Source organism: Numida meleagris, chromosome 6, assembly GCF_002078875.1.
Source record: "Numida meleagris isolate 19003 breed g44 Domestic line chromosome 6, NumMel1.0, whole genome shotgun sequence".
In the NCBI taxonomy this organism is placed as follows: domain Eukaryota; kingdom Metazoa; phylum Chordata; class Aves; order Galliformes; family Numididae; genus Numida; species Numida meleagris.
The window spans coordinates 54,468,239-54,494,894 of NC_034414.1; the positions used below are offsets into that span (position 1 = coordinate 54,468,239).

The 26,656-nt window shown below is 44.0% G+C and overlaps 1 protein-coding gene and 1 long non-coding RNA gene across 2 annotated transcripts; one reads left to right on the forward strand and one right to left on the reverse strand.

Annotated features, from left to right (window-relative positions):
- On the reverse strand, positions 1,005-19,811 carry PPP1R36 (protein phosphatase 1 regulatory subunit 36). The gene is made up of 11 exons (XM_021402590.1): positions 19,691-19,811; positions 18,348-18,412; positions 16,816-16,896; positions 16,029-16,150; positions 15,849-15,915; positions 14,888-14,986; positions 11,375-11,515; positions 6,864-6,903; positions 5,390-5,586; positions 5,114-5,302; positions 1,005-4,229 (listed from the first exon to the last, which is right to left on the reverse strand). Exons 1-11 carry the CDS (start codon positions 19,715-19,717, stop codon positions 4,058-4,060), a joined length of 1,200 nt encoding a protein of 399 aa, XP_021258265.1. The 5' UTR covers positions 19,718-19,811; the 3' UTR covers positions 1,005-4,057.
- On the forward strand, positions 19,883-23,833 carry LOC110401455. The gene is made up of 4 exons (XR_002440390.1): positions 19,883-19,971; positions 20,555-20,734; positions 20,844-20,947; positions 22,084-23,833. It is a non-coding gene; the product is annotated as an uncharacterized LOC110401455 (long non-coding RNA).

The window sequence follows — 26,656 nt, forward strand, 5'->3', positions numbered from 1 at the left end:
AAACACTGACACTTATTCCATGTCTCTAGAGAAGGGTTCATCTGTTTTGTCTTCTTGACTAGGTGATCTGTAGCAGATGCCTACCACAATGTTACCTGTGTTGGCCTTTCCTCTGATCCTGTCCCATAAGCTTCTGACCAGCCCATCACACAGTACACAGCAGAACTCCATGTATCTGAGCTGCTCCTCTCTGTACAGAGCACAACCATCTCTTACATCTCACCCTCCTCTTTCCTAAAAAGCACAAATCACAGAGCTTCAGGTGTGAGAGCTCTTACAGCTTCTGAGTACAAAGGAGCAATGGGTGGGTCAATCCTGGCCTATCCAGGTCTGCAATACCATGTCTCCCAGTCCAACTAATACAGAGATCTGGGCACTGTCTTAAGGTGACCTGCTATGAACACCTAAATTAGATGTTGCACCTCTTTCTCTTGATTATTACACTGAAAAATGCTAATAGCAGCCTTTGGGCAAGTCTTCAATCCACAGTACCCGTACAGCACAGTAAAAACATGTCATGCATACTATGCCAGGTTCAGTAGAAGGAATAACTATCCTTTATAACATAGTAAAGACAGATTAACAATGGAAGCCCTCTCCCAGAGATCTAGTTTACACAGCAGGACTTTGCAAACTCAGGAACTGCCCTACTTGCCTAGACACAGTCGTGGCTGATGTGCTTGTGTTGGCTTGGTACAGGATGGAGAAAAGTAAGGAGCAGCACAGAGGGAACTCTATTGAAGTCAGACCTTGTTGGGACCAGCAGTCATGGGAATGTGTGTACAGAAACAATTTGTTTGTGATTGTTTCTACTGTATTCAAGGAAAAGGAAAAGAAGACTGCTTATTGTTTTGTAAATAATGACACCAAGAAATACACTGCGTTAATATTATCAAAACTCTTCCAAATAGAAGGGCTGTAACAGATGACAGGATAATTACAGCCTGTTCTTTCAAGCTTTCTCACATGTAGAAGAGCCAGAGCAAGAATATCTTCACATTCTGTGAATTGCAGTTTGTTTTATTTTTGCTGCAAACTGTAAAAATCTCACTGTAAACATTCTAACATAGCCTGATCCACAAGAACTGTAACTGGTGCACAATACTTCCACTGTGGTTTGCTTACAAGGTGAAGGTTTTAGTCCCATCCAGTGCAGGAACACATGCCACCACCATTCGGAAGCCTTGCTTAAGAAAATCCAGACTGATAACTTCCTCTCTTAGTGCAAATCAGTGCCCTGTTCAGTTTCCAGTCTGACCGCTGCTCTCTTTCCCCTAGCACACCTGGGGGTAAAAAGGCATCACAAGCATCACACCCACCCCCTGCTGAGGAGCAACCAAGGTGATGGTGTCAGCTCTCTGTACAAAGGAGCTGCTACTTCTCCTGGGCTAGCTGGTTGGTAGGTGCAGCTTGGCTTTGAAAGGGAGATGAGCAGCAGAACAAACAGGAGCAATGAGAAGCATCTTCAGAGCTCCGTCAAGGATTCCTGACTCTTTTGTCTAGCTGAGAAGGCAAAGAAGATGGAGTAAAATGGTGGACTCGAGGCAGAGAAGGGACACTGGCAGGATCATGAAACAAGATGGTGCCTTTCACCACTGCAGCATCTGTTATGTCTCCACTCGAATGGGAGCAACAAAAAGCCATATTACCAAAGGCATATCAAAGTGTTAGTCTCCTATGCAGCATATTTAACTGTAGCAAAACATTGCTAGAATGCGTGTATGAATCCATGTAAAAATGGATAAAACCTGTTATTTGCTGATGAGGTGCAGCTTTTGGCCTGTCTTTCTTGCACAGGAAAACAAGCAGGCTCAGACTGCTTTTCTCTGTATATCAGACACCAGCCTCTAACAGAACAAGATGAACCCACAGGACCACAAAGAACTTGCAAGAGCCCCAGGCCCTGCCACATGAGCTGAGACTGCTGAGCCCTGTAGCACTTCATGGATTACTGCCCTGAACCCCTCCACAACACAAGTAGAATGGATGAAGTCTACACTGCTTCTTTGCACATCTCAACTACACAAAATGGTTACCTCACATCTCAGTGGATCTCCCTGCTGCAGTGTCATCTCTCTCCCGAGTGCAAAGCCTGAAACCTCTCAGGGCAGGGTTTCCTTCATTAATCATCAGGCAGACTTTTTTTTCCCTGTTTCTTTTTCCATCTCTGAGTTGCGAAGTTTCCTGCCAACTTTCTTCTTGGTGTGAATTTCTACAACAGAGCAATATAACCTCTGAAAATAGACACGTACACTGGAAAGCCTGACACACCCTATATGGAGCCTGTGAGTGGCAGAACCATAATCAAAAGCCAGTCAAGACACTAGGCTATGCTAGCAGCATTCGATTAAAGCTCTGAGCAAATCAGCCCTAAGAGAAGAAAGTAAATGGGAACTCAAGAATTGCTGTTGCACAGAACCCCCAGCTCTTTTCATCACTCGGAGGCATTTGAATTTGTATTGTTTATGGCAACCCTATGTTGGGCAAGTTATTCTGATACAGCTGGCATGTTTAGAGTCTCTTTAAAAAGAGAAATTCATGGAAATGGCCAATCTGCCGTGTCTTCCTGAAACTGCATGCAAAAGCCTATGGGAATAAAAGCCAGTAGTCGCATGATACACTTCTGAGCTCCGCCTGTCATTAACAAGGGTGGGTTTTCCAGAGTGAAATTCTCCGGGGCCAAATAACAGGAGACCGATAAATAAAGCTTGTCAACTGCCCTTTCTGACTCAGTCTCTCCTGCTGGAAGGATGACTCACTGTCATGTGTGAAAGGCTGCCAGGCCTTGCTTACATGCTTAAACAGGTATGGGGTGTCTGTGTTAGACATCCATTGCCTCAGAAGAAACAGACGCTCAGCCCTGAGAAGGTAACCCTGGAAAGGGCTCTGCTGACTAAAGGATCTGAACTTCAAAGTATTTCTCAATCCTTTCTAGAAAGTTCAAGGCTGTTGTCAGATGGCCCAAAGCCATCACTGAGGACTTGGCTTACTATCACCATGTCTTAAAAGCAGAACTCACTAGGACCATCAGGTTTTACTCACAGTGTGCCATACAGCATGATACAGATGCAGACAAAGGTGACCGAGACCAAGCCAAGGCCTCCTAAAGCAGAAACTGAAAGGTTTCTCCCAACAGCATGAGAAGGAAGCTGTGATGTAGCCTCCCTCAGCTCCAGGTACTGGTCAACATCTTGCTGCATCATTCAGTAGAGAAACCATGTTGCTGCAGGGCAGTGATACCACAACTGCCTCTTGCATGTCCAGCCAGGTGTGTACCATCCAGGAGTAGCTGTGCGGCCTGGAGAGACATTTGCACATGCTGTTGCACAACCAGACTCACAGGAAATCTGCAACCAAAGCACCATTTGAAGGCCTTGCCACTGTTTTTAAGATCATATGAGCATTAACCTGTCTGCCCAACATGAACGCAAATGTAAAGCTTGGAAATGTTAATTCTGAGTAAAGACTGCTCCACTTACATCATGTATATGAAGAAGATCCCTCTTTGCTATACTCTTTTCACAGCGAGTCATAAATTAGGCTACAAAATATAAGAACTGAATGAGAGCTGATGGAAATTAAAAAAGGAGTAAACAATATATTAAAGATTCAAGAGTAAGTTCCTTTAAAAGGACAGCTTCAGGAACTTCTAGGCCACAGTAAGTCATGTATCCTGGTTACTTTGCTTATCCTTTAAAAAAGAAGGCTGACATTAAAATCAATAATCATATTCATCTGCAGGTGTCAAAGCACTTCCCAAAATAAGTCAGTAAAATAATTCCTCAGAAATGGTGAGAAGAAGGCATTAAGATAAAAGAGGAATAGTTAGTGACAGAACCAGGAATGATAGTCCAGGTCACCCATGCAGATCTTTGTGTGTTAAACTACCCCACCTCTGAGAAATGATTTTGGCTTTTTAAGCTGCAGTTTCAAAATTATTTACTTAGTGTTGTGAAACCATGCCACTCAGCTTCTGCTAGTTGTCCTCGTTATGATCAGCTTCTGCCATTGGTCTTGAGAATACAGCACTCTCACTACTAAGCCTGTTCTGGGGGCTTCACAGAGCTGATAAACTCAGATCTTTTGTCAGGACAAAGGAGTGACGCCTTAGTTTCCCTTGTTCTTCTCTTTGTTCTTGATCTTGGTCTTGTTCTTCCTCTTCCATTGTCCCGTCAGACTGGAGCAAAAGGGAATTTAACTCACTACAATGAGCTCCAAGGATGCCCACCCTGTTAGAAAACATAATGTTAATATGCTTGACACGATGAAGCAGAGGAAAACAGGAGAAAGGGTGAACAACTTGTAGTATTTCCCAACGAAAACCAGCAAAGAATGCTGCCTCCTTTAGCTGGGCTGTGAATAACATATTTTGCAGAGATTATCTGCTCTCCTCCAGGGACAAACAAAGAACCACGTGTACACACAGCACCTCACACATCATGTCATGTTTCTGCCTGGAGTGTGCACGCACACAATACAAATTGTATATGTCCAAGTGAAGCTTAGCACTGCCTCAAAAGGCTGGCCCTACTGCACATCCATTACTGTGCAGAAGTTATAAAAACAAGATGCTCAGGAGGCAACCAGCTTCAAAAACATTGACAAAGCAATTACATGTGCGTGTGTAGCGAACTTCATTTTTGGAGGGAAATACTGGATTCACCTGTCTTATGTTGTAGATGGGTCTGAAGAGAGTGTGTGTGTGTGGTGCTGTAGCATTTCTTAGGTTGCCAGAACCCTGGAAAATCCAGAAAATGAAGGCAACTCACAAATGGACAGAGGGAAAAATAGAATTCCTCTTATATGGCACACTCAGGCTTGAAAATTTTTGTTTTTATCTTAATCAGAAGAAAAGGTTCTATCTCTATTGACTTTCCCAATAATACTTTCCAGTTAAAGAAGCAGTAGGATGGACAATAGTTGCTTCGATCAGTCAACCAAGAGTACCATGACTACAAGTTTCAGGCTCACTGAAGCCTGTTCCTGAAGGCAAATTCCCAGTCACAGAATCATAGAATAGTCCAATGGTCCCTCTCCCAACGAGGAAGACTTAGCTGTCTGGCAGCCTCTCTAACAGCACTACCAAATAATTATGTCAAGAAATATCCCTTACTTGGTAGTGAGCAATTCTGAGAAGTCTGGTAGGTTGTCACAAGAGCAGGGTTGTGGGCCTCTGCCCCGACAGTAGTGGTTCTGGGAGCGGTATTGAGCATTCTCCTTTGGTAAGGGCAGCAGTGTGCTGAGCACAGGTGAGTGCTGGTGAACCATGCTGTTTATGGGTGGATGCTTGGCAGGGACTTGTCTTGAAAGAAAACAAATGCAGATCTTATCTTAGTGTATTTGGACAGGGCAGGTCACCTAAGGGCTCACCAGTATGTCAAATGCATACCCCCGATGTGGTAGTCTCACTGCATTTGCATCAGTAGTCTGGTCATCTGCTTTCTGCAAGAAAACACGGTTCCTGTCTCTTAAGGCGAGATTGAACATGTCGGAGCAAAGGAGCCTGCCGATTTCTTCCCGAATCACTTGGAAGTGCTTCCGTCTGAACACAAGCCAAGTCACATAGCTGCAGAAGTTGTAGAAGCCCTAAAGTGAAAACATGGATCCCATTTTCACTGGGAGAAGGTTCAGAACCCCACCACGTCCCACAGTGCAGGTTAGCATGACTCCACTGAAAGCCAACAACTAGTCTGGCATCAAACTTTACCAGTGAAGATCTGAAAACACCAGTTTTTCTTTAAAATTATACAAAGAGGCTAGAAACACAGTTAGCTCAGAGGGATTTCATCTTGCTCGATCTGACCAATTTGGTTTAGCTTTGCTGCTACCATCTACAAAATGAATCTGGGATCACCACCCAGTCTCCTTCGATAATCAAGGGAAAGAGACTGGTGTGATGAGTCATTCTGTGGGGGTTCTTATCATGCACATCTGTCTCAAGAGGCAACAATTCATCCCTGGCCGAGCTTCTCCTTGTCTGCATGACTGTCAGAGTAGCCTGAGGGCTTAGGCTGATGGGACAGCTATTGTTTGGGCAGCTGGAGTTAGACAAGATGATTCCCACCCCCAAATGACAGCATTTTGATCACAGAAAATATTACTAACAAATACAAGCTCATTGCATCTTACCTTCATGTATCTGCTTGCTGATTAAATAGGATTATCTAGCTTCTCACACTATTTTAACACTCGTGATCCCTAGAACAAGCTGAATCAACACCCAGGAAATCAAACCTCTACTGAGGTTCCTGAAAAGATGGTATCACTGGAACTACCATGTACCCTTGGAATTCAATCCACAATTCTGTCTTTGAAGAAAAGTCTCTACGGTTTGAGAAGTACAAAGTATAATTTGGGCCCTGCTGTTTTATATTAATTTAGCAAAGCCCTGCTATGTAGAGAAGCTCAAATTCCTCACTGGGCTGTATGTAGCAGGCCAGATGAGCTTATTGGCATCTAAAAACGTTGCCAAGTGCAACGGAAATGAAAGAAGGCTGTGAAATTTCTTACCTATAAAGATGAAATTGATGAGAAACCTACAGACCAGGCTTCCCAGGGGGACCTCAGCCTGTGATGGGAACAGCCTGGGCTCTGAGAGTCACAGCAGGACTGAAAATCCCCAGCTGAGGGCTCACAAGGGGAAGGGGCTTGCGCTGAAGGGCACAGGAGGGGTATTTTACAGACACTGTAATTTAGGCCCAAGAGGTAAAATTTTACTGTAGGTACTCTGCCATGCAAGTAAATCACTGGCAGGACCAAAAGGAAAGGAGCAGGCTGTCTGCAGCATTTGAATGTGTAAGGGAGGGACATGGTCTGGGCTGACACTCAGTCAAAATCTCCAATTATCCTTCTATCTCTCTTACCTCAAAGAAATTCCGATCTTTCTGCAAAGATGTTTTTCTCCTAAGGCGGTGAACAAGAGCACAAAATTAATAGCAGCAGTCGTCCTTTCAGTCCTCTGAACACAGCATTGAATATGATTCATGGGGCTACTGCCAAGCTGGCATTTCACCACGGCAGTAAGCTGTTGCTGGTAAATCCTCATTACGAGCATGCAGAGACCTACTGTCTAAGAGAAAGACAGAACTTCTGCATTGCATCAGAAGTAGAAAATGCAAAATGTTGTATGGCTCATTTAATTAAAACCAACAGAACAAAGCTGGATATGATGGACAGGCGAGGCTCCCCACTATGCTATCTAAACTGAGCCCTCTGCTTGGGCCTCTCAAAAACGGCCAGGACTGATCTAACCCAGTTCCTACTGAAGCAAATAGAAAACTCCTCCTGACATCCCTGGAAGAGCAACAAGTAGAATTACCAAGAGCACAAAGCCAGGCCAATGCTGAGACAATATACTTGGAAAAACAGAAAGGAAAACCCTGATGTATCTCCAAGAAGAAATATAAAACATGCACAAAAATGACAAAGGGCCTTTGTTAAAGAAGCTGCAATTTGCCCAGTGAAACCTGAGAGATATTCACACCGCCCACTTGAGCCTGAGGATTCTCCATGGAAAGCCAAATGAGTGTCCATCATGGAAACAGCCATCAAAGTGGAGGGTGACACACACGTCTCAAAAGCCACTCCAATCTCCTGGAGCTGGCACAGCTCATCCTTGTGGAAGGGAAAGCTAGTTTTCTCTGCCAGCTTTCAGATCCCCACAGATCTGGCTCCACTCTGCCAGACACAAGGAAAATCCTGCTTCTGTGTCAACTCACCAACTCCTGAAATGTCCCTTGCCTTCCTGATGGCAACAAATGTTCCACACCCCTAGGGCATACCCAGCTGTCACCACCCCAGAAACACTGCAGACCATGAAGATAACACCTTTCAGCCCCATATATCAATTTACAATTTTCTGACTTTCACTGATAGGTATTTTGATCAGGAGGACCATGCCTAGCTCTCACCAGTCATACCTCTCCTGACACTTCAGGTGAGAACCCAAACCCCCTTATTGTGCAAGGGAAAAGAAACATGAATCTTCAAGCGTGGCACGGCCATTGAGCCAAGTAGATCTCCTGGATAACTTCAATGCTTTTGATTCCTAATGAATTCTGGAAAAGCACAACATTCTGTCTTCAGAATACCAGAGCAGAGGAACCTAATGCGACCCCAGCTTCTTAAACCTTAATGTAAAACTCTGCTTCACCTTTCAGCATTAGATAGCTCTTGCAGCGTCTTAGAACCACTTCCCAGTTCAGCAGAGAAACCTATATGGAGGCCAGCCACAGAAACTAACACCAATAATTAAAATCAAATAATGCTAGGGGTCTCCACCTTTCTTTCTCCCAGTGCTTTACTCCCTTAGGTAAGGTATTAAGCTAAGAGACCTGCCTGAAGTAAAGTTTCCTAAGGTAAGAGCTGAACTAGAAGGTACCTCCCATGTCTAGGCCACAGTTGGTAATTACCTAGGAAAATACAGAAAGGGTTAGGAAAACATCAAACTTGCATCAAGAGTCAGGACAGGACTTGCAGGAAAAACGTGAAGGAGTGAGCAAAGAACATCATGACTTCTAGAAATACAGTAATAGTGTTTTCTCGGAGCTGTCAGGGTGACAGGAGTTCATGCATGGAAAAAGAGGACTGCACAGCCAAGGGCAGAGGTAAGCATCAGGTTTGGGTGTAAGAGGACAATGGCTTCAGACATCTACAGGAGCTATTATTCTATGCAGGGGCACATAGGGTAATGCTTCTTGTGCTTTAGCAGATCCCTCGACTACAGCTGTGACTCTGAGTGCTCACGGATCAAGTCAGCTTCAGCGATCAGTAAGGGCTGAGCCTGTTTGTGCCACGGATGCTTGCTGCTTTGGGAACGCTCTGTATTTTTCCCATTATGACAAATGCCCATAAGGAAGCTGGCACCACAAAAAGGTTGCGCAACCCCCATCAACTTAAAAGGAGAAAGCCAGACACACCTATTCCTTCCTCAGCGTTGGAGGCACAAAAGAACTAATGCTAACACGCACAAATAACAGGTCTGGAGGGACTCTCTCAAATTCCAGTCTGGGAGGATATCAAACTAAGATTTCAATGCTGCGTTTTACAAATCATGTAAATGGTTAAGATGAGGATGTCCTCCACCTAAGCTTCCTTTTTTAAATTTTCAGGGAAGGACTTCACATGAAAAATCAATAATTTCATATGAGTACACGGACATTTGGCAGATCTGGAAGGGAAAACAGCTTCCCAACATAGTATAAGATTTCTTTAAGATGTTGCTATGGTGAAGTATCGAAAGAAGCAAAAGCTTCAACACCATAGTTGGGTTATAATAAAATACAGTGAACCTAGGAGTGAGTTGTGCATTATCAGTAGTTTCTCAGCTTTTAAATGTAAACATTTTTCAAGTTAAAAAAAATAATAATCAAAAGTAACCCTTGCCACAGTTTCCATTTTGACAAAGGACCTTTTCTATCCCAAAATGCGTGTGCACTGAGAAAATTCCTAATCATCTTTTACAATTGAGAGTGTTAATCGGTTCTGTCCCTTAGCTCTTGTTTTTGGCAGTTCATGTAGCGATGGTCTGGGAGGCTCCAGATAACATTTAAGGCTAAACTGAGTCAGCCTGGAAGGGTTTATATTTATGCAATTGCTGCATGGTATGAGAAGTAGTGTATGTTGTGACATGCTCAGCATTAGCGTAACTCTGAAGTCCGCTGCAGTCAGCCACCACCACCCTGCTATGAGTAACTCAGGTCTCTCTTCATGCAACACCTTACATTGCAAATGTGTTAAGGCACAGCCCTTCTCTGGCTCTTTGTGTTTTTACAGCCCAGACATCAGCGTCCCAAGCCACTGCCAGTCTCTAACCCCCACTGTGATGGAAATACTAAAGAAGACAGTTTCATATTTCAGCTCTCTGCTCTCATTCCCATGCTGCTGGGTTTGGTTCTCTTTTCTCAATCCTGCATATTGCTGTCCACCAGACAATGCAATGAGTAAAGAGGCAGCAGAGCTAACCAGCTGGGTATGCAGCACAGGCTGTTCTATCCAGCTGCATCCAGTCCTTGGATTCAAGCTGCTTTTTGCACTAAGCTCATACTGAGTCTCATAAGTGCAGACATTAGGGCCACCCAATAGAAACAATGAATGCTGCCATGAAGTTCCCTGTCCGGCCATCAGGAAGGTTAATGGGATGCTCTGCTCAACAGAAATCTGGAAGTAGGCATTTGGTACATAACACCATTCCCAGGAATACCCTGTGAAACACCAACCTTCCAGGGTGCAGAGAGAATATGCTGTTCATTTTCAGGGTCCAGTGATTTGTGGCACACATCAAAATGAAAGCTCTACTGGGACAGCAGTCTCCAGCTCCCCTTTGCCTCTACCATGTACCTTCCCACTTAGGAGGAAATCCAGGTTCCTCCAATTGCAGACAGCAGTGAGGCTGCCAGGAGCCACACTGCAGGAAGGCAGAAGGATTGCAACTCCTATGGAGAACTGGCAGCAGTTTCACAGCAACTGATACTGGGAAAACGTGTCTGAAACTGCTCTGAGAAGACCTCGAGGGACTGGGGTGTGTAGTAGCTACTGTCCTCAGTCCTTTGCTGGGTTTAAGGCATCTAGAGAGCTATTGGTCTCCACCACTCCAAAATATCTATGCACCATCTTCCCTGATTCTCTACTCTTCCAACATCCATAGTTCCCAAGCACAACCTTTTCTTGTCTCTAGTCCCTCCACTTGCTGCTCTTCAGGAGCATGTTCTCCTGCACTCGCTAGTAGTCTTAGGCTCTCTCAGACTTGGTATAAATGGAAATTTACGCAGGATCAATGGCAACAAGCAAGCACACAACCATTTGCTTTCAAGGTTTAGTCAAAATGGCAGGGGTGAGATGTGTGGCTGGCATTGCTTTTTGCCCTGCTGGCTTTCACACTGAACCCATCAAAGTTTCCCGCTCTGTATATCTAACAAGGCTTCCGCATACCAGGGCTAGAGGTTCACCATCTGGAATCCAGAACTCTGCTACAACTTGTTGTGCCAAATCAGCTGGCAACAGCTCATCAGAAACACTTCTGGAGTTAGTTACTAGCTAGAGCTGCAGGAAGATCAGTGCACATCTGTGTTTCATAGAATCATAAAGGTTGGAAATACGGCGGAGATCATCTAGTCCAACCATCAGCCCATGCCTGTGACCACTCTAGACCATGACACCCAGTGCAACACCTACCCTTTTCTTGAAAACTTTGAGGGACAGCAACTCCATTTCTTCCCTGGGCAGCCTGTTCCAGTACCTCACCAGACCTCATGGTCCTCTTGTAACCCTTAGACTGACAAGAAGCATGGCCTTGGGCCTTCACTTGTGTCACTCAAAAGGAGCCTTGGGCTGTTGCGACCCTTGACATGTCAAGGAAAATCATTTCTTGGCTTACTTTCCACGAGATGTGTGGCTCTGCTGTGCTATGCCTCTCCCAAGGACAAGGTTACTGTAAACTTTGGCAAGGTAAATCTTGGCCACCACTAACTTCGCCAGCAAATCATCCATTTCTTTATTTTCCAGAAAAATCACAGTCCTGTTTAAAATAAAAAAAGAGAAAAAAAAATTAGGGAAGGGATGCTATAGTGACAGTTCCTGAGAAGTAAGCACGTTTTTCAGGCACACAAGCCAACACACCACATGACAACGCCATCATGTTGCTTCAATGCCAAGATCAGGAGCTTCCAGTGCAGCTCTGTAGTGCCGCTGGGACCGCCAGGCCTGGTGCCTGGGCCCAGACAGTCGCTCTTGCCCTACAGAGCTTGCAAGCTCCATGCCCGCAGCTTCTCAGATTGCTGTCTTTGATCTTGCATAGCTTATGAACCCTTTTCGTAGCCTACATGAAAGCCCTAGAGGTGCACAGAGATGTCTCCAGGCATAGACTCTGCAACTGGGCAGCCTGGAGCAGTGGGGTTGGCTCATTCAGAGACGGCACTTACTCCTCTTCAAAAAGGCACACAAAGCACTTTTGGGATGGCCTCTAAATAGGAATGGCTGACACCACAAGCCTGTATGTTAAACCACTTCAGATCAAACGCTAAGGAAATACCAAACCAAAGAGCTTTCTATTTCCTCTGCTTCCCCTGTAATTCACCCAGCTGTCTCCCAGTGCTGGGAGCACTGCAGGCCTAAAAGTTGCTAGCCTCCTTCTACGCCGGGGAGAGCTGTTTTATCTGTCCCTGATGGCCTCCAGCTGTAAAGCTTCCCACACAACCCACCTTTAATAATTAGGACAATTACTCCAGGTTTCTCAAGGATAATTGCTAATAAAATTCAGCAGGTTTTCCTTAAAAGACATGAAAGAAAGTATGGGGAAAAAAAAATGCAGGACAGAAATAATAGTCCGTATTCCATTCACGTCTCATTCACCACTGCTTAGCTTTTGTTCTCAGTTGCATATTTCAGAGGTGAATACTCCCAGGCTGTCTCCACTGGGGCAATGCTTCGTGCCTATTGCTTTGGAAAACTGGTTGGTCACTTTTGAAGTTGGTTACAAGACCTTCCTGAACCTAAAATAAGCCAGGCAAACCTCAAGCTTGGATTTACAAAGAATCAGCATAGCATCAAGAGAAGATAAGGTCACAGGAAGTTAAAGATATCCAGATTCATGTTGGTTTTCTCCTCCAGGAACTCCTTCTGACGTAAGAAAACATAATGTGCAAAAGCAATGACTTCTTAAGCAAGGACAGTCTCAGATGAGGATGGTCTTCTGCTTTAGGAGGTTAACACACAGGGTCCAGGAGAGCAGCTCAAGGACTACACAGACGTTGGATTTGTCTGCTGTGTGGGAACATCAGGCTGCTAAAGGACTGGGCAGGTCACCAAGCCCAGTCTTCAAGTAACCTGTCAGTTTAACTCTGTGAAAATTGTAGGCGTCACTAACCAGACGCATGAAGTGGTACCAGTATGTCCTGCCTTCAGTCTGTCTCTGCCTGTGGCACATAGCCAGTGCTACACAGGACAGCAAAAAGCCTCTGAAATTAAATTACATCTAAGAGGAAGGGGGAGGGATTTTTCTTCCTGAACAGGCAACTTGCAACAGCCCTGAGCATGGGATTCAAGTGGGATAGGTACAGGAAAGCAAATGGCTGTGCAATCTTCTTTCACATCCTCTCAAGTACATAAGCATATTACATACCAAAGGATTCTTATCACAAGTGTAATTTTCTGTCATTATCATTCTATTAGGTAGCTATAGAATCCCTTTCACAAGCTCACAGAGCTCCACCTTCAGAAAAAAAGTAGTTTTCTTTCTTGCCCCCACTACTTCCTGGTAGAAGACTACTCCAGAACTTTACTGCACAGAAGGAAAGAAGCAGTGCTCCCTACATCTGATTTGAAATATAACATATACCAAGTTCAGAAATAGACCGGGTGGATAAGGGAGGCAGTAGGACGCCTTGAACACAGCGAAGCTGCAGTGTCAGTTCTTCATGCCTGCTCCTCCATGTCAGCTTAGCTGCAAGAACAATTAAGGATAAATTTCAACATTAAGTAAGATCTAAAGTTGCCTTTTGTCATTTTATTTTCCTTCTTTGTATTTATGCTTTGATAGATCAATATCATGATCTCTGCATGGTAAATGTCTCTTCTCTGAGCTTCTCTGATGTTACACTGCACGCAAGCAATCCTGGCAAGCAAGCCACTTCCCTTCAAGGGAGGAAATGAATCTCAATAAAGCGGTATTGCAGAATATCCCTCCGGGAAGTTCAGAGTTCTTATGTTTCCCACAAAAAGACAGCAGTCACTCTGGGAGCACCGCACGCCATAACACAGCAAAAAAATATCTTCTGGCAGAGATTATCCAGTGCATAAGCTGGTAGCTACTAGTCACAGTATTTCTTGACCCAAGAAATACAAACTCATATTGCAGTAGGTCCAAACTCCTTTTTGTTTGAGTCTGCTTCTGTATTTTCCATACCAGCTGATGACAATGAGCCATGCTGAGATGTCATGGCCAATGCAGTGTCTTCCTCATCCTTCCTCAACTGGACCTAAGACTTTTGTGTATGAAATTATGCTGATGATTTTCTTTATGTATGAATTATTCTTTGCACAATGAGAGAAACATCTGGCAATCTATGGAAATGGAACAAATTAGTTCCTTAAGGCCAGCAATCCTCCAACAGTCTTTTCTTCAATTCAGATAAATCATCCCCTCTTTATATCAAGGCTTCACTAATTGTGAAGTAAACAATTATCAAATGTTTTAATGAAACAATCAATAAATTCTCAGAGACTATTAAAGAGTCCAGGAAATCATTAAGGTTTCTTATAATCATGGTTTGTAGCCCTGTAACACATTCTCCCAAGGCACATAACCCTCTAACACAGCAGCTCCTAAACTGCTCCTCTGGCATCCCCACTTCCACTTTGCAAGGTAGCAAATGTGGTCACACACCCTTACTTGGGAGCTGCTTGCCTAGCAGATATTTCTCATGTTGTAACACGTTTCTAGCACTGAAGAGGCATCTGAACCTGCTTTGCAAAGTAGTTAGAAATGAATTCTTAGGGCAACGTGACGCACAGCACAAATTAACACCCAGCAAACTCAGCTGTGATTCGTGGGTGCTTCTGCAAGCAGAAGGGTCTGGATGCTAACACTGTCACAGGGAAATGAGACTGGGGGGATGGTGATTTGATCCAGGGCACACAAAGTTTGGGTAGGAGTAATGACTAGTACAGATGTCCTGGGAAAGCACAGAGGCCAAAGGGGCAGGAAGCATAACTGAGTGGTTTTTCTCCTCAGACCTCCATATAGCAACCAGGCTAACATGCAGTCTGTGTTCAAGCAATAGTCTTTGCTCATATGCAGAATCCCACTAAGACTGCTGTAAAAACTGTCCTATGAGTCTAGATTTGCTAGGGCAGGTTCTGGCTACTTACACCCTTGAAGTCCTATACTCACAAAATCAAGGATCTGGTTTTCTTTTCCAGGGCAATTTTTTCCAGGTAAAAAGACATGTAGAAAAGCAGGGCCATGAGGAACTCATCCAGTTTCTTATTCCTAAATAAAAGTTAGAAATGTCACTGGTAAGTCTGCACCACCAGATTACTATGAAAAAGAGCAAAGTCTCTGTTTACGGGCCTTCATTATATGGAGCAACCCCCTGTGTGGTTGAGATCCATTCACAGCAAGCACTCCACCCCACAGTAAGATTTTGGAGGTCAAGAAACACGCTGAGCCATGGATTGAATTAGATATTACCACACCTACATCCTCCAAGTATGTTTTGTGCACTGAGCATGCTGAAAGAGCAGCATTCTCATTCAAAGGAAATGAGGATAACTAAGATTTCCTTCCCCTTCCCAAAGGACAGCATGGCTGAGAGTCGACAAAATCTACAGGTACATTCCTAAAACAAAGGCAGTGCAGCCACTGCGTAGCCCTAGTGATCTCAGGGATACCCCTTAAGACAGTGCTCTGCCAACTGCCTCCTTGCTTGTAGCATGTGGGGAAGTAACACTGATAAATACCAGTAGCAACCAATGTGCTCTGTGTTCTGGCTGGAACAGCAGCAGCACAAGCAGGCAGCCTGGGTGCCCCGTTGTTCTAGGCCTTCCTGGTGCAGGCAGCGTGGTGAATGCTTTGCTAAACACTGAGTTTAGTTTAGGGTAAGATGAATAACGGTGTTTGGATATTTAGGCCCAAGGTCTTGGCTTCCTTTAGCTAACAGAGTGGAATGCTTTCAGGCAAGCGTTAGGATTATTTTTCTGTATATCGAGGAAAAAATGTGTTTGTTTCCCACTAACCCCCCAGAGAAGAGATTTTAAATGTCTGATTTTAATATTCTACTGCTCACACAGGATAGTGCCTCCACTACCCGATGCGCACACGTAATTCTTGAAACAAATTCTAAATGACGTACCCCATAACTGCTGCAAATGGTAGCATGCGATGTGACTCATTTTCTTCTTTCAAAAGGAAAGCAATATCTGAAAACACAGAGGAAAAAAAAAATAATAGCTCCTCCAAAAATTGCTTTATGGTAGTAGAAATACTTCTATGGGCAATGCCTTGCTGATGCAGGATACCAATAATTACTCACATTTGACATCATCCAGTGTCACATATTCATGTTTTATCCACTTTGACAGCTTATGAATTTTTTCCTCATTGTCAGCCAGCCTTTTTTCAGGGAGTGCAGCACTGCATTCATCTTGGAAAATGCTAGTAGTTGACCAATATATAGTATTTAAAGACACTGTTAATTCCAGTCACAGAACAGTCACATTATCTACCTGGTATGTACGGTCCTTATTGCATGCAGTTTCAAAAAGCCAGGCAGTTAAATGTGTTTGACAGGTATCCCGAAATAACTTTCAACTATTATAACCACAAAGCAGGCTGGGAATGTTGGGAGAAATAGGACATTTCACCTCCAAGGTTGCTTCTGAATTTGCCCTTTTAGTTGCTAATATAATAAATTGCGACTATGTTATTTAGATCAAAGAGGTCTGAAGTAATGGATGAAAGTCAGCCACACCATGTTGTGAATTTATAAAATTAATAATAACACTCCAATCTTTGAAGTGTCTTACAAAGGTGAATTAATTACCTCACAATACTCTTTAGAGTAGATGAGAATTGTTACCTCATTCTGAGAGATCTGAATGCCTTCACCAAAGTCACAGCAGGCTACTGCCTGAGCTGGCATTCAGCATGGGGCATGTCTGGCCCTGTTCTGTGCTCAGATCACTCATCCGCCCTGCTGAAAGGACAGGTGGCTCCTGCTTCACCTGTTGTGTTCAGACATGATCCTCCTACAACTGATGAAATATTCCCACCCTAATAATTGTGTTCCTTCTTGAGCTAGCTTAGTGGAATCGAAATACCTCTTTAATGTCTTGACACATATTTCCTGAAGGTGAGCATTTTTTCCTTCCTTAAGGTTTTCTTCAGCTGCTGGACTGGAGCTGAAATAGAGTATAAGAATGCAGTAGTGTGAATTTGCATTTCTAGCAGCAGTGCAAAGAGGTCAACTCACCACGATACAAAAACACATGTATTTCGTCTTCTAACTGATGCAAAGAAACGATCTGGGTTGTGGTGAGGTCCACATGAGACACTGCTTTCAAGAACACAGAAGCACAGAGTAAGCAAAGGTCCTCCTGCTGTCTCCTGCATCACATAAACCCTTTAGGTCATCTGTGCCTCAAGTGGCTTTTACCCTCCTTGTCCTAACAACACCAGTGAATAGGAACCTTCTTTTAATTTCCAGTTTAACCATATTCATGGTGGGTTAATGAACATATATGCTCCTGACCTTCAGATCCACTAATACTTTGTGTAGGAAGATAGAAGAGGGTTTTGTCTCAGGAAAGACATATTTTAAATGCAAAACGCAAAGCTTTTCTTTGGGACCACAAATAGCAGAGGCAGCAAACGTGACTGGGGAATTCATTCGTGCCCCAGAGAGCACCGTGCGGAGCCAGCTGCATTCCCAAACCCATGAGAGAAGCTGGCGGAGCTGCTGAGACTCAGACCATGAAAGGCACCTGCATCAGCCTGTGGTCAGGGAACAAGTGAGTTGCCCAGCTCTACTGTGAGCAAGGCTTGGGTATTGCCAGTACGGCAGGGAGGTGGCAGCGGGAACCACACTGCGCTTGGGAAGGGAGGAGGGAAGGATGCAGCTTTTCCCCAGTGGTTAGATGTATGGAAATTTTTCAGGCCTGGTAAAGCCTTGATCCACAGCTGCCACAGAAATTCAAAGCAAAGGAATGTGCACTTTCTCTCCTACAGAACTGTGGTTTCCCAAAAGGTTTGCAGTCTGGTGCTCACTGCCATGCATCAGCCTGTGGACCTCCACCTCTCGATGCCAGGGAGGCCGTCTGGCCCTCGCTGTCAGCACTGCTGCTCCAGCTCATGGTTTCTGGCACACAGCAGGACTTGCACACACTTTCAGCAATCCCTTGTAAGTAGATTCATCTTGAGGGCAGTACAGAGTAAATGCATATTTCTGTTTTTCTCCATTAATGGCATAAACGTAATAGAATCATAGAATCGTTAAGGTTGGAAAGGACCACTAAAATCATCTAGTTCAACCATCAACCCATCACCACCATGCCCACTAACCATGTCCCACTGCTGCACCCTTTTCTTGAAATCCTCCAGGGATGGTGACTCAGTGTCACAGAGTAACATTTACAAACTCCAGTCTCAATAAAGAAACACACGTATCTATAGAATCATTGGATCACCCAGGTTGGAAAAGACCTCTAAGATCATTCAATCCATATATAAGCATATAGATTTGTCCTGCAGTTGATTTTCAGGCAAAACATTACACTCTGATTTTACCATACATGGAACTCTTGAATCAAGACCTTAAGCCTGCATGATTTGAAACAGAACATCATTCTTTTACCTTGCAAATTCAAGTGTGTTAGTGTCATCCTTCCAGTACCACACACCTGAAGTTAGTTTTATCGTCTGCAAGAAAACAGCATGCAGGTTACATGTCAGAAGCACTATGCTCTTGTTCTCAGCCCAGCTCAGCAAAATATTTATAATACAAGCACTGTGCATGTTGGCCATTGTATATCTTTCTTAAGTCTGTTCTTCACTCAGATGTTGACTGTGAATTAGCTAAACAGAAGATCTCTCAGATTAAAGGTTGCCAGCATAAGAAAGAAAAACAGGAATCTGTCCTCTTCTGTGTCTTTCAGGTTGTGAATAAATCACTGAAAGTTTGCTAAGGAACATCAGTTCGTTGGTTGCCAGTGAATTAATAAAGGCTGAGAGATCAAATGTAGTCATGGATTAAACAAACCATCAGTTTTATTTGTTTTTGATAATATTTATGCAATTGCAGTGACTAAGCAGCAGCAGAAAGGAAGCCTTTGTTTAAAAATGGGATGGGTTATGCACTTTGCTGATGTTCTGAGAGCTTTAAATAAACACCAGAGAGAATCTTCAGGGAACACTGAAGCAAACCGCCCGTGACAGGATTTTACAGTATCCATACATTCAAAAAAATCCAAACAAAACCAAAAACCTCATGGAAACAAACGAGATGGATTAGTCCCTTTCTTAATTAACAAGAACTTGCAAACCCTTCATTAACAAGACTTACAAACCCTTAGCTAGTACTTGCAGGTCACCTTTCAAGTAAAATGCATCTTATTGCTGAAGTCCTTCTGCCTACAAACTTAAACCAGGTGAAACACGAAAGCTTTCAGTGACTTTTTGCCTGGCGCTGTTCAGACAGCAACAAGAGTCTCTGATTCTTGCTCAATCTAATGTGGTAGTAGAACACCAAAATAATTTCATGTCAGGAGCTGGCAGCCTGTGCAATGGTTAGACTGTGGAGATGAATATTAGGAAACAGTGGCTCTAATCCTTTGAGAAAGAGCAGTTAGTTAAACTTGTCAGTCCTAGTCTTCAGCTCCAGCTTTCTCATACTGCCTTACAACTTTTGGATGAAAAGGTCCGTGCAAATGCAATACCTTTACGTTACACACAAAGGATTATGAACTCATGGAGGAAAAAGGGAAAGTGTGGTAGCTTGGCGAGCAACGCCTACCACAGCAACACAGGCAGGAGGCAATACCACGCCTGTGTCTTCAAAGCACAGCTCAGCGCTCACTGATATGACTGAAGGATGGCCCCACGGCTGCCCCGCAACCCATGGGGTCCACTGCAGCCCCCAGACCTGATACAGAGCCAGAGATGGGCAGCAGCAACACGGAGCGGAACAAGGGTACTCACTGAGGTCAAGGTGCCTGCCTGCAGCATGGCTGGGTGCTCAGGTGGCCCTGTTTACGGCAGTATCCTGGAAACAGGCGGCTGTCCCCTAGCAGCTGTGGAACCCAGCACACAAAGTCTCCTCCAGCTTGGGGACTTGTTGCCCATGCACTCTGCTCTTTGTCACCTCTGCCCAGTGGCCTCCCTGGAAATCCTCTTTGGTGAAACAGGGGAAATAAGTGTTTTCTGTGCAGTTAATAACTCAGTGTAACTCATTTGGGCCTTGTTGTCATTTCCCTCTGAAGGTAGGGAGCTGCAGAGGTGCTCCTAGTCCCTGGCACAAGATGGGCAGCAGTTTGCCCCCAGTACAGGCCCTGTTGTCTGTACAACAATCTCAATGTGTTAAACACATTTTAGCTTTGGATTTTTGAGATATAAAAGTGTATCTACAAAGTCACAGGTGTCCCATGACATGTCCCAAGTGTCTGTGCAAGTAGTCACCTCATGGTTTGTGAGTTCCCCTGGAAATAATTCCCTTACACTAAGGCGGGTTGCTTAAGGTCATGGCTTTGAAGGAGGATTTTTGATGTCTGGGATGCTTTGAAGCATTGCTGTGCAAGCAGAAAATCTCTCATACTGGTCATTCACAGTGGAACAGTATTGTTGTGTACACCTGGTACTGCTTGGACTGCACCCCAAATTGATACAAGTTTTATTGACAAAAGTACTCCCTGCCAGTAGAAGTCAAGTCAAGAGAAGGATGAGGTTTTGTGTTACAGCTAAGCTAACCTAATAGCTAACTGTTGATGGAAGAGGCATTCTTCCTCTCGCCCAACTTTTACCACTATTTATCTCTGTGTTGATTCTTTATCTTCTCTGTCCCCATAGCAAGGCGGTTCCCTAAACTGTCAAAACAGTAACCCAGCAAAAATAAACGAGATGCTTTCTGCTGCATTAGCGCCCTACATCCGTTCAGTGGTGGGTCAGAGAGGGGCCAGAGGCAATACAGATAAAGATGAGGCAATGGGGAGAGGATCACACCTTCCAGCAGATCCCTTCAGCTAAAAGGTGAAAAACAGCCACAATCTAGGAAAATGTACTTTGAAGAGATGAAAATACTTGACCTAAGACTTTTAGACAAGTCAGCTCGGAAAGACAGAATATTTCCTGCTTTCAGCTCTTACAGATGGCCTCACTCATTTTTGCAATGCTTTCTAACGATGGAAAATACTCCTGAAAGCAGCACTGAGAGCACGTGGAAGAACACAGGGACAATCCAATGTAGGAGAATAAAACTTCCATGAAACAATCTGCTTCCTGTCCCTAACTTCCCCCCTATTTCCATAGCTGCCCAGATAATGCATCTCTTCTCCTGTAGATACTCTTTAAAGGCTTATCCATGCTAATGAACTTAATCCAAGATAAGCAAGAACCTCATATCACTCTGAAAATTCAGCTTTGACTCTGATCTCTACTGTTGCCTGTTGTTGTTTTTTTTTAACATGCAGAATTGTGTATGTTTTGTTTCCAGTTGCTATTGCAGGCTGCCAAGTACATGCCTATGACTTGGCAGCCAAGTTATATATTTAAGAGGATGAGAGAAGCAGGTCTGAGAGCGACCTCAGATCTCACCCACGGCAGCCAGGCAGCACTATAGGAAGAGGGGACAGTGGGAGGTATAGAACTAGTGGCTTACCAGCTGCCTGCTTGGTAGAGCAGGGCTGTCAGCAGCCTCAGGAGACCACCAGCCCATCTTGGCTCCAGTAGAAGTCATGCCAAAAGAGATGCCAAGAAGTAAAGGATGTGCTGGAGATGCCCAGGGTCTCCTGTGTTAGCATTCACAGTGCAGGGGAGACAAGATTTCAGCTGTGCTGGGGGTGGGAGCAAATCAGCACAAAAATCCCAGAGGAAAGGTGGGGAGAAACTACAACTGAGAGCTAACTACAGGGAGAACAACTGGGTCTGACCGGGTTACTCGGGCAGGAGGCCTAAGATATTCAGGCACCGGACTGTACTCTCCTTAATGAAAGCTTTCTGGAGGAGATCAGTTTGCTATGGCTACATAATGAGCTAAGGATGCAGTGCTGAGCACCAAACATCCCACCCAGGCTGATCGCCCAACTGGATATCAGTCTGAGAGAAAAACTAAAAGCCCAGCTTTGCGTCGCAATGGAGTATCTGCTGGATTCTTGCTCCAGCTGTTGCAAAAGCCATTCTATGATTCTATAACAGTTGGGAGCTATAAAATGAGCAAGCCAGAAGATTACAGGAAGAGAAATTAAGGTGTGATGGTTGAAGCCATTGGAGGCTATATGGGAAACTGATTTCCATATGGGCAACAGTCACAAAATTCCAGGCAAATCACTTCAGCCCACATTTAACTCTAATGGCCATTATTTGCATATCTTTTCTTTCAGAACGAAGGGATTTGGCTTCATGGAAATCTGAAATGCAGGACCGAGTATGCACAGCTGTGACCAAAGTCAATGGGAACTGTGCCTGAATGTACAATACCAAGCTGTCTGCTAAAACAGTTCCTTGGCATTTTCAGTGGAAGACCCCATAACAGGCAGATGGTGTTTGGCTTTTGCTGTTTTATCACCTGTGTCACATCTCAGAGGTGACAGCTAAATGGATGGCGCTGGGAAGCACTCCCATGTGGTGGTGATGAGCTGCACAGGATGATCCTTCAGAGCTGGGTCTGGACAGCCTACATTAAAGAAGGCAAGCGTTGGTCTAGGACATATTACTCTCTTAGAGAGCACATGCTGTCCATCCTATACACTGACCAAACCAGGTGCCCTATAGGAAAAAATAAATAAATCTGTTACCATGTAATTAAAAACTGGGTTATGATGCATAAGCACAAAGAAAGCAAGAAATAGGATTGCTCAGTTGGTCATAATTTCAGCACTTGGTACTTTCCAGTCTGACTTTGCAGCCTTAATGGGCTTTTTAAATGTTGTTTCTTGTGGTGTTTGTGTCCATGTGTGTCTCAGTAGCTGAGAACACTCAACAGTACACGTATGTATATAACTCTTAGGTATATCTAATGCTTAGTTCAGATATCACACCTAGAAAATAAACACATGCATAAACTCAGCAAACTATCACTGACTCACCGTCTAGTCATTCACTTTTCTGCTGCTTTTTTCCTCTTGCTGTGTCAAGCCTGTCTTCTGTAGCCCCTATACTGATTTCCCCCTCTCTTCCCAGGGGCAGGTTAATGTCAGCCCTGGTTTCCTGGTAATGTTAGACACTGCCATGTTTGCTTTAGACACAAAAATACAGAATTCAATTCCACAGGAGGTAATATTTATTCCATAACCATGCTGTTTACCTGCCAACTACTTCTGCCTGCTCATTAAAAGCATTATCACAGTGTATGAATGGAACAATGTCCTTAGGCATAACAGTGTTAGCACTGGTGTGATTTGTGCAAAATTGAAGCTCCTGTTTCTTTGTTTTCAGCAATTTGCATTGCTTTCCTCTATCAACCCTGCAGCTTTCACTCTCCTTCAGATACCCAAAGCAAAACATGATGAGAGAGCTTGTGTCTGCCTGATGTCCTACAACACCAACACGAGCCTTGTCCCAGGCTCAGAGCCCTGTGGCCCAGCTGCTTGCTATGTTCAGTGACAGCCACATCCACGGACACAACCCTGCCAAAGGTGCTTGATAGTCAAAGGCAGAACCAGCTGCCAAGGCCAGAACGAAGTTCTAAGGGAAATCAGAGCACAATGACTGCCCAGCACAGCCTATGAGAATACAGTCTGCACTTGGAAAGCCAGAATAACCAGCTGCACATTCTTCTAATGAAATCCTCACGCAGTTACTCCCTCCACATGGTTTTATCAGATGAGATACTGAACATTAGCACTTGTCAGCTATTTTCATGCAGCTAGACATTTGCCTTGTCTCCTAACAATCAACCTTTTGTTATTAACACGCCTCTTACAAAAAGGAAGAAGTATTTAAATGTGCCTCATATCCAAAAGGTATTTTCAAAAATTTGATTTTGACTCAGTATTCTGAGGTGCTTAGAAATCTGTGGAGCTTAACAAAGATGTCAACAGCCCAGGTTCTACTTCTTCAGGGATTAATAACCATCTCCCTGCTGTAGGATGAGGAAAAATAAAAAAATGAAAATTTAGTACAGACAAAACATTCTTTGTTCAATACTGCAAACTTTAAAAATAATTATTACAGAGAACTTGATTTTTAGTTTTCAGTTTATTGCTGAGAACTTTTATTTCATTTAGGATTTTTAGCTTAGTTCTCATTTACCTGTAGTGTTGGGGACAGGACTAAGGACTTACTAGCATCGGTTGTCTTTAAACATGCTGTCCTAGAACATTTGCAAATATGTTGTGAATGAGGTCTGTAGGAAAACAAGGAGTCTGCTAAATGAGGAATAAACATGGTTTTGAAAGAAATATGTTTATGTTTTTAGATACAGCCTGGAAAAAAAAAATAGTGACTTTCAGCTATGACATGTGATTGCTAGACTGCCAGTTCTACTTGCAACAGCTCTTACAAGAATTGATATTTAGAAAATATTTAATGATGGAAGCCAATCAAGACCACTAAATTCATGTGTATGTTTTTTTTAATAGATTCTAGCCTGTGATACTTAGCATTAGCACTTCTGGAAGTGGTTTTGTCCCCTTATTTCTATTCAAAACAGATGTTTAACTACTGGCCTGCAATCATTTCGAGCAGTGGCATTTAGACTGTTCCAACAAATAGAGTACAGGGGCGGTGCTGCTGAATGCTGCCTTAGCGTGAGCAATAATGAGTTCATGCCTTTTTGTCCAGGATGCCACAGAGATCTGTCAACTTTTATATGGGCCAACACACAGAAAGTAATTCCTGAATGGTGGGAGCAATGGAAGCGGAACAAAAAATTTCTATACTGCTTTTGAATTTATTCAAGAAAAAAAAAGACAAGCAAACAAACAAAAAGACTTAAAAAGTGTACTGGCTGCCATCTCTGAAACGCCTGACTGGCACTGTTATTGGGATGACAAGAGGAACCAGCTTGTCCATGTCTCCACCCTACTGATGAAGGAGAGAGTAAAGACAAATGGGTCATGCAAGGGCGGATCAGGGGTTTTTAATACTGCTGTTTCATATGTGGAAGAGAAGTATGTTGTTGCATCTGGAAATGCTGGCCTGCCCAACTATATAATCATTATTCTGCTGCAAGCAAAATCTACTCCAGAGGCAGCCTGCATAAATATGTGGATGAGAATAGTGGAGAGATGTGATACTTGACCCACATAGGTGTGCTGGAGAAGCCTTACGAGCATAACTTGTTTTGCTGTGGGGTAGGGAGGGGTAGTAACTTTCCTGTGATGAACAACTACAGAACATAATTTTGCTGCTGTGAGAGCATCCACGTGGTTTGCTGGTTTAATATCAGAGGATTCCCTTACACCAAAGTAAAGTGTCCCAAATGGAGGTAGAGAACATACCACCATGTGCTTTCTATAGGGACAAAGTAGGGGAAGTTCAAGCCAGGCACAGGGCTGGGTAAAGAAGAAGAAATTTGGAGTATCTTTTAAATAATTAGAGCCTGAAATACTATTACGTTGCAACGCATTAGCAAGACTGAAAAAGAGACTTTAAAAATGGGTATGCAGGCAGGGTTTAAGTGCATGCCTTTTAGTATAAGGCCTTGCACATACACTGAAAAAAACACTCAGACTGGAAATGTGAAATCCCTGACCACATCTGCCTTTACCTCCCCTCCCTCCTATGCACCCATGCCAGTGGCTGGCAGTGAGGAAGACAAGATTCACAGCGTAGCCCTGTACTGTCACATCTCTCAGAGCTGTCATCCCTTGGGTGCAATCCACAGTGCCCCAGAGCTTCGAGGAGAACCTCCCAAAGTGCCCCAGAGCTTCAAGAAGAACCTCTCAAATAAAGAACAGGCATTTCCCAGGAGACAAGCTGTCCAGCCCACAGGGCTCTCCACAGTGTCTCCCCAGAGATAAAAGCAGGCTGCTGGGGTTATACTGGCTCCTGCCTTTGAGATGGTATCACAAGGACCAGCAGGGCTGCGGCCTGTCTGCTAGGCCTCGATGCAGGACTTCAAACAGATGCTGTGGAGGCAGCTGACTCACCAGGCTGCCCGGCCACAGCCAGCTCCAGCACGTCCCAGCTTTCCCACTCCCCTCTCTCAGTGTTTTAGTAACTTTTTCATTAATTTCTTTTTGCTTTGGCTTTTTGGGCTCTGTTTTCTCCACCGCAAATGTGGTGAGGGTGGGAAGCACAGGAATCCCTTGCATTGCATTGCTACATGACTGCTGCGCAGGGAGCAAGGTGCCAAGACGCTGACAGGTTTTAATTTGGGTGATTAAATTCTCTGGGATTAATGCTAGGGGTGTTCCTCTATATAAAATAATGCCACTTATATAAACCTCATCAGCAAATACAAGGAGCCATCAAAAGTTAACTTTGTATTGACACAAGTGTTCTAAGTTATAGCCGCTCTGTAACCTTCTTATGGGCTTGGCCTTATGCACAGCCCCATTCGAGAATAAGCAACATTCAGAAACGCAAGCTGGTGGCTCTGGTGAAAGGAGGTGACTTTCCCTGCGAGTCAGGGCAGCGCAAAGGATGAGGCACGCTGAGTGTGGAAGCAATGAAACTGCAGATTTTAGACTAGATTGTTTTCCTGGCTTTGCCAAACTCGTTTCAGACATGCAACTACTGCACAGAGCTATATGCACACATCAAATACTCCTACTTACAAATGAGGAGCAGCATTTTCTCCTCTGACATCTACTTTAGTTATTTAAGAAACTAAGGGGAAAAACTTATACATGCTGGAGTCGGTGGGTAGTAACCACTAACTCCAGCAGGATCCCTTTCACACTACACTAAGCTCACTGCACTGAAAACCAACTCGAAGTTATTCTTTGTTTTATAAACTATAAACTAAGTAGACCAAAGCGAGGAATCCAGCTCTGAGCTCTTCATGCT